Consider the following 12019-nt stretch of genomic DNA (forward strand, 5'->3'; position numbering starts at 1 on the left):
GCTGCCAATAAAAATGTTTATATCCTAAATTCTATGACTATGATGACTATTTCTTTCTTTCTCCCTTCAAATTAAAAAGATCTACAAGCTCATTAGGACCAACTCCCTATCGATATCTACTTGTGCTATCTTTCGTGTTATGACTTTATCAAACTACAAAGTTCTTAATCTACCATGTTCTTAAACACATGTTGTTATCGACAAAATTTGTGTCTCTATGTTGCTCATCGACATTCCTATCATCTCTTCGTCTCCTTTCCGCTCTTGTTTTGAACCTCGGGATGAGATTCTTTTAAGGGGGTAGAATTATGTAACGACCCAAGCCCGACACATGGCTCATACCCACTTTACATGTTGAATGGGCCCCGCCTACGCGTAACTCTCTTGTGCTTTCATCCTCGCTTCACCAAAAGGTTGCAACCGGAGTTACTACATGTTCTTGACCTGGCTATTTAAGTTGGCTCAGTCAACCACCAGCAAGCGGTATGGGACTAACTCCCTACTACTCCCGGTTGCTATAGGGTTTTTCGCGCATACTGTAGCCTAGATACAGTACCCCGAAAGTGGCCCACAGCCCACTGAGCCCACCGGTTGATTATCTGAAATGGGTTGTGACATGCGGTGACCAGCAGCTGGACCGGGGCGCACAGCAGTCACGGCCGGTGGCGGGGCATTGCATCGGGGGTGAAGAACAAGAGAGTCAGAAAGATGAGAGAGAGAACAGGAGAGAAGAAGAAAGCTAGTGGTGGGACCTCGCATCTGGAGCGGAAGCGGCTCCTCTCATCCCCGGTGCAAGCTGCAGGAGCGAAAGCGGCGCCTCCCCTGCCTGCTCTACCCCCCGAGCTGCTACTAAGTTAGAGGGTGAGGCGCAAGATCAAGAGAAGGTGGTGAGAAGTCGATTTGATCTTCGATGGTGCCAATTACATCAAACAATTGTTGCTTGTGTTGCTGTAGACAGAGAATTGGGAGGGATTCCGCTCGCATCAAGCCGATGAGTGGAATGAGCAGAGAGAGACGGAGATGACGATGAGATAAGATAAAGGATTTTAATGTAGCGTGGGTCCCGCACTTGGTGTAGTTTAGCAAATAAACATTGTGTCATGTGCGAGAACTATTGCTAATTCTTCTAGGACCCACCAAAGCCTTGCCAATAATTGTTGATTAAAAATTAAGTTTTCCTTTGTAAAATAGTCATTTACATGCCAGTAAGTAAACAATATAGTGTTTTACAATCAATTTGCATATCAGCAGTCCCTCGGACCTTTGTGGGCATTACAGACATTTGTTATCAAATCTACAATTTCACAGCTGTTTCAACCAAACTGCTTTTAGCTTTCTCAAAGCTCACAACCCATTGCAGCTCAGCTGGGCCAAAAGCCACCACCGAGCCAGGCTTACTACAAACGCATATAGGGTCCATTTCCTGGGGCTTGGCTCGCTGGATGCAGGTGGCCACGGGCTAATGAGTGTATCAAGTATATGATTAGTATATATTAAGTGATATTCGCTCTGCTCGGAACAGCCGTGCTAGTTGCAGCTGCGGCTGCAAGTCAGTAGCAACAACAACTGGTGAGTTGCAACTCATTTCAAGCAGCAGCCACAGCCGCAGCCGAAGCTGCACATTTTTAGCCATTGAACTTTAGCCTCAGTTTGGTTTTGACCATCAAACTCCAAAACTAGGAATCTTTGACCAATCAACTGTATAAACCATGTTTAATTAGCCACCGACCCCAATTTTGACTGGTTTGAAGCAGTTTTGACTGCCACGTTGGATTCATTGGTCATGTCACCTTGCTGACTCGGATGGGGCCCACACGTTAGGCCTTATCTCTTCCTTATCTCTCCCCGACGACAGCTCGTCCCCCAAATTGAATCCATTACGCTAGGGTTTGGAGAGGAGAGGGGCGGAGGGGTGGAGAGCCATGGCCAGGTCGTGGAGCTCGAGCAGCTCGATGGATGCGCAAGGAACTTTGGGGAGGGGTCTCCAATCCCTTACAGGCAGGGTACCCTATTTTACTCGCCTTCGACGATGTGCTATTGCGGGAAGAAGGCGGCGCTAACCTAGGGCGACGCTAATTCACCTGCTACTGTTGACGTGTGAGTACATTTGTCCAAATTTGTGCCAGAGTTGTTGATTTGTCTTTGAATTTGAATCTTGTTTTGATTTGAGGCACCCACAGGCTGGCGGCTGCTCCTATTGGTTTTGGGCAGAAGATCCCTATCCCGAGTTCATCCAGGACATGCTTCGTGATCTGAAAATTTTGGTTTGGGGTCTAACAAAGCAGAACAGAGAGTTGAGAGATCGCCTTGGTGATGCAACTCTCATGGTTAAGGAGCACAAAGGGGAAGTCAGAGCATTGAAGGTAGAGATGGAAGCAAATGCATCACGAAAGGAAGAAGAGAGTGATGCTATGAGGGATAGAGTTTGTAGGATGGAGAAGGAATTAGTGGTGTACAAGTTCCTGATTAAGTGTTGTGTTGTGCTTGTGCTAGTTGTAGTCTGGAACAAATGGTTCAGCTAAAAATGTTCTTTATGTTTTGGCCAGCATGCCTGATGAATGATATGTGAACCATGTTTATCTCTGAACTATGTGGACATGATGTTGTTTATCTCTAAAGGAAATGTATTGACAAACATAGCTTTTGTCACAAATAAACCTATTATGGCCAATCTGCTTGCAATTCCTACATCTGATGACTGTGTCAACTCTAGAAATTTTTCCTACTTTTGGTTTCTCATTTGACTCCCTTTTCCTCTCCTTCTCTCCTAGCATCCTAACATAACCAGGAGCTTGTAAGGGTGGCCTATCTGATTGAGGCCAACTCTGCATACCTTCTACTGGGATCAAACAATAGTTGTAAATTTTGTTGAATTCCTCCACTGTGTAGCATTTAGAAATGTAGTCATCCAGTGTATTTGTCTTGAAGAATATACAGGAAATGGCATGTGGACAGGGCAAACCAGACAATTGCCAGTACCTACAACTACACTCTTTCTTCTGAAGGTCCATAGTGAACCTGTTATTCCAGTGTTTCACTTCATACTGATCTTGGCCATTACATATTGCATGGCAAACACCAGATAGGCTAATGTAGGAATTTATTTTCTTCAAGATGTTAGGGCATATGACTGTGTTCCAACTCAGTGACTTGGATCTGTTGCTCTGAATCCTAACCATGACTTTTCTTCTAATTATCTCCAGCATGGTTATTATAGGAAAGAATCTTGCTTTAACTATCCACTTATTGAAAGACTCACACATATTATTGTCTACTGAGTCACAATTAGAACCTAACCTGAACCAGGCTCTACTCCAATGATGAGGATCTGTATTAATAATTACCTTAGCTCCTGCAGGTGTATACTGTGCCAATCTAGCCTTAGCAAGGTTGAATAAAGTAACACAAGGAGCCTTGGCACAGGCCCAAAATTTCTTTTGCCATTCCTTCTTCTTGTGTTTCTTCCTCCAATTAGCATATATGTGCCTAGCACAATTCCTATGCTCAACATTAGGTGCCCACTTCTAAACTGCTGTTAAAATGCCCTTCTGCTAGTCAGATATGAACACCCAGTCATCTCCTTCACCAACACCAAGGTCTCTAAATAATAAATCACAAAACCAATCCCAACTATCATTAGTCATGCTTGGTGATAACCTTCTTAAACTTCCTCTTCCCACTGAACTTCATCCCTATCTCAAATTTTGGACTTGGATCCTTCTTGTTGTATCTAGGATACTTACTTCTCTTGGTGACAACCTCACCTTCACTTAGCACTTCTACTAAATCTTCTTCACCGGTACTGTCCTCATATGAAGTAGCATTACCATCATCTTCTATCTCATACATGGTTGACACTTCTTTGGGTATCTCAGTACTACATCATCCAGATTTGCTGCTTCACCAGCCTTCAACTTTGTCTTGAATTGTTTGAACTTTGTAACTATTTCTATTGCTTCCTCATCCTCCCCAGATGATGCTTCATCACCCGGTAAGTAGTCACTATCATTTTCACTGTCACTTGAATCTTCATGTGGAAGCCCTTAAGATTGATTGCCATCACCTGTTCCTTGAGTACCTACAAGTTGTGCCACTGAAGGTTGAGATGATGCCTTAGGTACTACATTTTGCTTCACCACCTTACTTGGATTGTACTATGCTCTGATAAACTGAATATCTCTTTCTCTGTTCTCTTTGCTTTGAGTCAATGCAGTGACCTTGCTAGGTGATTCATGTCCAAGATCATCATCAGCTTCAGGTTCTGGGGTCTCAACATAAATTTCTGCCACTCCCCCTTCCACAATGCTATCTGCCATCTGAATACATGATGTATCATCTACTAGTACACGAAGCCCATTAATCAGATCTTTGCCAGGATATAGCCAATGCAATAGAGATCCATCTTGGACATTGCAATGATCCTTCAGGTGACCCCAAATCTCAGGCAGAGACACTTTGTCTCTATCTATGTATGAGATCTCTTCCTTTCCACCACAGTAGAAAAGACTCTTCTGAGAGAGGTTATGAACTCTCCATTGAAATGGAACCGCACTGGTAATGTGCCCAACACATCCATCTTTGTCTTCCTACTTTATATCACATGCATCTACAAACAAAAGCATGAAAAACATCACTGTCAGATCCTTCCATTAAACAACTCACATTGTCAAATCCTAGTTTATACTGCCGAACAAACCGTACCAAAGAACAACTAAACAACCACTATCAAGACCACATGCACCAGATCCAAGCAATAAACAATCTAATTGTACACATAAAAAATCTGTCACCAACTAACCCAATCGAATAAACAATCCAAATCGCCGTGCAGAGGGTAACGAAAGCAAACGGACCAGAGAACAACTAACCCGTGCTTCATGCGAGGTGGTTGCGTCCTCCGCTTGCGCCGAAGATGCTCGCCGCCGACGGATTCAAGTCGCGCCGCCGCGCCGCCCTCTGCTTATGTTCTAGGGTTCCAGTGGATTCGATTTGGGGGACGAGCTGTCGTCGGGGAGAGATAAGAAAGAGATAAGGCCTGACATGTGAGCCCCATCCAAGTCAACAAGGTGACATGGCCAAAGAATCCAACGTGTCAGTCAAAACCGCTTCAAACCAGTCAAAATAAGGGTAGGTGGCTAATTAAACACGGTTTGCACAGTTGAGTGGTCAAAGATATCTGATTTTGAAGTTTGATGGTTAAAACCAAACCGAGGTTAAAGTTCAATGGCCAAAAATGGACTTTTTCCTTAATAATATAATCTAAGGACTATTAAATTATAGCAATATAAAATAAATATCGATACTTGTTTATAATACGTACTCATGCGACCAATCAAACAACTTCTAATGTGATTAATGTGACCTGGCTGGATGAATGTGCACAACCAATCACACTTCTAATGTGATTAATGTGACCTGGCTGGATGAATGTGCACAACCAATCACACTGATATTGCATCCGCTGAACCTGACCAGCAAGAGCCTGACTCCAGTATTAGAGCCAGGCTAGGCCCAGCACGAAACCGGACCCTAAAGTGACGGTTGCACGCCGGAATCAAAATGCACGGAAATGACGTCGGCAGACTGGATGAGTAAAGATTCTGAGCATTGTATAAAGTTTCAAGATACCACATGCGAACAAAGAAAATGAGACACCAAATCGTTACAGTTGATTCCCTAGCCCGTGAAATAGTTGCTCAAAGACACTGGTTCCATTATTGTAGGGCAAAGCCATGCTTGACAAGATTCAGCAGATCATATATGGTGGCAGTTTACAACATGGTGATCCCAACAAAAACAAACATGATAAACAACAAAGTTTCCCTGTGCTCAATTCATCACAGTGCTTGTTCCAACAGGCAACTAGTCTTTTAAGGCCGGTCACCAAGTTCAACTCTCAAATTGTCGTACGGGTAGACTTTGGGAGTCTGCAGGAAAAAATATGAGAAGTTTCAGTCAGCTCGTTCAGCAAAATGCATCAATCTCATGCATCCACATTTACCAATTCACAAGTGAGAAAAAACTTGATTTGGCCTATATTCACAAATCTAAAGAACCCTTTCTTCAGAGATATATTAAAAAGGGTTCAACAGGCATGCCACTATACTGAAATTTACTTCATGTTAAATAATACTGTAATAATTCAGCGGGTAAGCAAGATAATTATCCATTACAATGGTTTTGCACCGAAAGGATACTTGTGATTTTTCAATGTGGTTATATACTTATATTATTGGAACACTAAAGCAGTGCACAGGTTAAGTCAAGTTAGCATCTATACTTTCTGTTGTCACTGTCTGATGGCAGATTAAAGAGCAAATCAAGTTATCAGTTCTAAGAGGGACTTATTCATGGAACAGAGGCTGTTTAGGATAAACCTAAAAACAGCTCTGTGCACTTGTGCAGCATCAAACATCATTCCTCATGTGGATAGCATGTCAATAAGGTCCTTATAATATGTTTCAAATATTATAACAGATTACTCAATCAAGCCATGACATTCCTGCAGAGTCAGCGGAATCATATGTCAATATGGGCATTGCTGAGGACATGATATAGGCCAGGGATCAAAGGGTTCACTTAAGAACAAGTGTATGGATCTAACTTCAAAAGCTACCAAAATATACAGATAAAAGCATATGGAGGAAATAATTGAAGTCAAGGTGAAGGCGAGCTACGAGCATCAGACAATGGAGTCTTTGCAGGCTGGAATTGGATGATTTTGTTAACTGGCAGTCATTCTTCTAGTCTAGAACTGTGTTCTAGTTGCTTTTGCTTTTGTTAAGTTTGCCGTAATTGTTAACTGTTGCTGGCTCTGGGAACAAACTGTTGCTTACATAATCGAGTCCTGCTGTTGGGTTAGAGTTAGTTTTTGCTAGGCATTGTGCCAGACATTATGTTCACCTGTCGTGCGGTCAATTAAGCTGGAAACCCCAGCCAACTTTATTTTGCTTGATGCTTTTTATAAAAGGGCAGGGTCATGCCTTTTGTCCCTTAATAATCTGTTAGTCATTGAGTAATTGAGTTCAACCGGCACATTGACAAAAATATAGATCAAGTTGTGCTGGACTCACAAACAGACTCAACAAATATCCAGGGCCTGTCCCAGAGGTAAATTGAATGGTTCGACATAGCCATACTTTGAACAGTAATTAAGATAGCGATAGAGCTGAACACTAATTAAGATTTTTTTTAACTATAGTATGCTACCACAGGCAATGTCCTCCCATTTAAGAACATTTGAAGTTGAAACTCAACAGTCCCTAAAATAAGCTGCTAGATGGTAAGTTAAGACTAAACCTTAAGAGCTATAACTATTTGATATTTGATCAAATATTGAACAAAATATCAACAACATTCAAACAAATGCCATCATCGATTCTACTGAAATAAAAAGGGATAGTTGATATATCAAACAAGATCCTCTATGACTATTGGTCACATAAATGTCCAACTCGGACATAACATTTACCTCAATGCATTAACTTGTTTCCTTGTTGTAGCGTTTACTTTTGATTCTACATATTGACAAACAAGCATAATACAAATTACAAAATCACAAACAACATCTGCATTGCTGATATTTGCAGAGGTTGTCCGTGATTTTGTAATTTGTAACCTATCTGAGCTAGTCATCTAGCTATATTAGTATCTTTAGAACAATCAAGTAAGTCAAAATTCCATATCACAGTCGAACAACACTAGGGTACCATGACTGGTCTCTGCACCACATCCAAACACTAGAAAATCAAAATGCCATTACACGAAACCAAAGGTTGCGTTGAGCACTCACATATGGGATCTTGGAGGCCTTGTCGTTCACAGCGGCGGCCACACCGAGAGTAGCAAAGAACCCCAGTCCTCCGCACAGCCACGCCAATGCCTCATACTATCCACCACCAAGCATACAACCAATCAACCGACCAAATCAAGTCAAATCAAACCAATCCAGAGACCTAGGATGCAGCGCGGCGCAACGAATTGGATCAGGCCTATACTACCTTTCCGATGTGCGGAGCGAGGCGGTCGATGCAGGGCTCCGGGAAGGGCGTGCCGTTGTCCCACAGCAGCTCGTCGTTCGTAGGGAGCTGCGACCGAAAAAAATTCCCCAAACAGAGTCGATTAGCGACGGAATGTCCACAAGCGGGGAGAAGAGAGCATTAGCTAGGGTTGGATTTGGATTTGGCGGGGGCGCGGGGGACTTACGGGCTTGTCGGGGACGATGTGGCGGCCTACGGGGAGGCCCATGCCGGCGCGGTGCCGGAGCGCTGCGGCCGCAGCGCGTGCGCCGCCGCCGCCTAGGATGCGGGACCCCGCTGCGGTTAGCCTCCCAGCCATCTCTCTCTCTCTCTCTTTCTCCGATCTGTGCGAGTGCGAGTCGTCGTGTGGTGTGGTTGCGCGGCGGAGGAAGAGAGAAGGAAGTAGAGTGGGCTTTGTTCGGGCTTCGAGTTCTGGGCCGACTGCAGAAGACTACAATACAAGTGGGCTTCTATTTCGGCCTTATGGACTCTACTGACTACTGGGGGGTTAGCGGATGTTTTTGCTGGGCCATTCATTAACAGGGCTTACTTTTTTATTTTTTTGTTTTTGTAGAACACCCTTACCATTTTTGTTTTGGGACATTATTGTGGGAGGGAAATGATGTTCATGCCAAAACCGCACGAGAACAAATCGCTAAAAAGTTGCATACAAAAAAAATACTCTAATGCATTTCTTTAGAGGAATCATTCACTCTAAAGAAATCGTGGGGAAAAAAAATGTTGCTCGGAAGTCTGAACCATTGCTTGCTCTAGCACTATTGCCGTGCGCTTGTATACTAGTGGTATCTTGTAATGGAGCTTAACTCCATAAGCATAATCAAGCAGGCAAGTTGCAGTCGTCTAATTTTCTCCAAGACAGTTGCAGTTTGTTTATGCGCCTCCCTTGCACCCGGCGCGACCCGTCAGCGCAGCAGCAGCAATCACGCGTTGTTGAACTCGCGGGCAGGTGACAGATTAAACATAGTACCGACATCTGATGCAGATGTTTCCACGAGTATCCACATCAAAATGATTTTGCCCCTGCGTGCCGTCAGCACAAATCAGACCGCCAAATCAACCTGTCGCCTGCTTAGGGTCGCCCTACTGATGTCCAGCTGCTCCATCAGATCCAATCACTCCCCTCCCAGCTGCTAATCATCGGCCTAGGGACCAGCAGCTCCTGGTTGCTGTGCAATGTATCAATGTACTGTATGCTGTTTCCATTTTCTTTTTCTGTTAATATAGCAAACATGGAGAAGTAGACGAGAAAGTCCCAAACTCCCACTACTTACGCTGCAACTAAATTAAAGTTTAGCACATTTTTGTTTAATACTTTAGACTTTTAATTTGTATTGCGTCATGACAATAATATGCTTTGTTATAAACAAGTATATACAGGCTGGTGATCAGGAAAAAACTGCTAGACAAACACCAAACACATTTGAAAACCAAATTACGCCGACGTCATGCTTGTACTACACTTGAATTTAACCGGATTTCAAATTCGAGCATAGAGCTAGACTATCTGCAGACCACGACCCCAGCTGCACCGACCTGGGTACATTCAATTAATCTTGCAGTTAGCTAACTGCCACCGGGGAGCCGGATTAATCACTCGATCATAAACAATTGACCTGTGAGATCGACGGGGCGGAATAAACTATGCGGGAGCTCACATGGCATTCAATGTTTGATGTGTCATGTCTCCTCACCTCGCACTAAAGAAAACTCAAGGCTAATGCTGGATTCTTGCTTATTCCTTTATCTTTACTTGGCAAGCTATGTTACTTAGCGTTTGGTACCGTAATCTAGCCGTAGATATGCCCAACATGCTGCGTCTATCAACTGTGATGCAACATGGTATAGCCATGTTCAGAACATGAGGATTCCAGCTATAGCTGTAAAAGTACCTGAAAAATGGACTTTTCTCAAAAATTTACCCATCATACTTTTTATTGCGCACTATGACAATGACATGGTTTGAATTGAGGTACTCCGTACCTTTTATTGCACACTGTGAAACGAAACAGTGCTATTGTTTATAGCTTATTAATCTTGATGTGAACGTATGAGCCTGTATCTTTCTTCTTTATTTAAGCGAGTTCAGTTGTTGGGGCTTCCAAACTAAGAATAGCTCGGTTTGTCTCCATCAGCAGCTATAGTTAAACAAAACTGCCGATGGGTCGCTTGGTCCATCACTTTATGATCGATCATCAACTAGATATTTGCGTTTGATTATTGGTGCAGCGGCGACGCCCGGCGCGATGTGATTTTGACCTCCTCCCCTACGGATGCGCAGGGCACGAACGCTTTTTTACATGCAATCCTGGCTTAGAAGTCTCTCAAGTTAAGACGTCTCGTCTGAAGAAAAATGGACGGGAACCAGATGCCATTTGGATTTTCGGACTGGCAACATCGGTTGCCGTTTCTTGTTGGCTGCACCAATCTTGAAAAAGAACTAAGACTGATCAATTATTATCGCAGAGTTCGTACAAGTACTTTGTATTTTTGAAAGAAAGGATAGTGTTAGTTTTCTTCCAGGTACCAATAACATGGACGTGTTAGTCAGTTGAGTTGTTTATTTTTGATTGAAAGAATAATCTTGATTGGACGAACAAAGACTTGCGATGAATCGAAATGGTTTTTGAGTCAACAACTGATAGCAGCAATAAACCATGGACCATAGGATAATGATGTGCGAGCAGCTGGTCACATTAACTCCTGTGATGGTGATCAACCGATGTTCTGCTCACGGGACCTTGAACCACGTTTCGATTGGCCAGACATTTACCACAATCTGCAGTCATTCAGTAAAAGTTGAAGGTTGGAACATTCGGTTGCAGCTGAATATCTGAAAGTTTCCAGGTGATTTGTTTTTTTTAAAAAAAAACTTTCATCAGTTGCAAATGTAAGGATATATTTGCGCTCAGTGCAATGCTACTGAAACAACTCAACATAAGCATATTGGCAAGTACGGTAGCAGCTAAGATGCAATGCAGGATAAACCATACAAACGTGAAAACCAGTCATATACTTATTATTTCTTTCCTCTTCTCTTTCGTCCCTGAAGTCAGATTAAGCAGGGCTCATGAAAAAGCAAGGTTTTTTCCCCCCTTTTTGAAGATTACACTCTTCTCCGAGGATTAAATACAGCTATGGAGGATGCCACCTTTTGTCAGATAAAAGCAATGGTGCTTTGACATGCTCCCAAGCAAAGAAATTAGGGTTGAAATGAGATTTGAAACGTCGCCAACCGGGCGCCAAACACCACAGAGTGAACCACACTTTGAGACGCACACACACAGAGACTCTCTCCCTCACACAGAGGAGAGAGGAGCGCGCACGTGGTGACTAGGAGCATGACTGCATGAGCATGGAACGGCACGCCGCAGGATCTCCATTCACCTTTTCACTTTCAAGTGTTAAAACTGGTGTTGGGCGTCAAAAAAGGTCGCTAAAATGAGAGATGAAAGTGTGGCCTGCAATGATGGTGAATTTTGGAGCTTTCGACCGCTTTGCTCCATCCTTTTTTGGTGTCGTTGATTATTCATTCACTCGCCTTTGGGACTTGGGAGTTGGGAGCCTTGAACATACCGAGAGCTGCAGGAGTGTTGGTGCAGTGCAGCGACCGCGTGATGCTGCTGATGAGCGGCGACAGCACAGCCTGCACAGGGAGGTGAGCTTTCGTGCAGTGCAGGGCGCGGCCATGATGCACAGCACTGCCTTGCTCTGCGCCGACAGATGGAGCATCGGCTCCACCGGGAGTGCCATGCGCTGCACTGCACGCTGGGTTTTCGGCATGGCCAAGGTGCAAGGCACACTGATGGCAAGAAATTCTTCTATGAATTCTTTGAGTGGTTCTGATTTCTGGAACGCTCCAGCCAGCCCCTGAATCAGTGAATGCTGGCAGTTGCCCACTGTGTGTGCTAAATGTGGTTTACATTGTAAATAAGATCATTCACAGGAGCGTAAGGGGGTGTTTGGGAGGCATGTGCTAAATT

At 43.7% G+C, this 12019-nt stretch overlaps 1 protein-coding gene and 1 long non-coding RNA gene across 2 annotated transcripts; both read right to left on the reverse strand.

The window, feature by feature from the left end:
* Window positions 1-1685: 1685 nt before the first annotated feature.
* Window positions 1686-5007, reverse strand: LOC111258417. The gene is made up of 2 exons (XR_002678992.1): window positions 4869-5007; window positions 1686-4606 (listed from the first exon to the last, which is right to left on the reverse strand). It is a non-coding gene; the product is annotated as an uncharacterized LOC111258417 (long non-coding RNA).
* Window positions 5008-5607: 600 nt separating this feature from the next.
* LOC101774720 (NADH dehydrogenase [ubiquinone] 1 beta subcomplex subunit 8, mitochondrial) lies at window positions 5608-8400 on the reverse strand. Its single transcript, XM_004983665.4, has 4 exons — window positions 8206-8400; window positions 8001-8087; window positions 7793-7888; window positions 5608-5927 (listed from the first exon to the last, which is right to left on the reverse strand). The coding sequence occupies exons 1-4, from the start codon at window positions 8335-8337 to the stop codon at window positions 5871-5873; spliced, it is 372 nt and encodes a 123-aa protein (XP_004983722.1). The 5' UTR covers window positions 8338-8400; the 3' UTR covers window positions 5608-5870.
* Between the last annotated feature and the right edge of the window lie 3619 nt (window positions 8401-12019).

This window comes from Setaria italica, chromosome IX (genome assembly GCF_000263155.2).
Source record: "Setaria italica strain Yugu1 chromosome IX, Setaria_italica_v2.0, whole genome shotgun sequence".
NCBI classification, from domain to species: Eukaryota; Viridiplantae; Streptophyta; class Magnoliopsida; order Poales; family Poaceae; genus Setaria; species Setaria italica.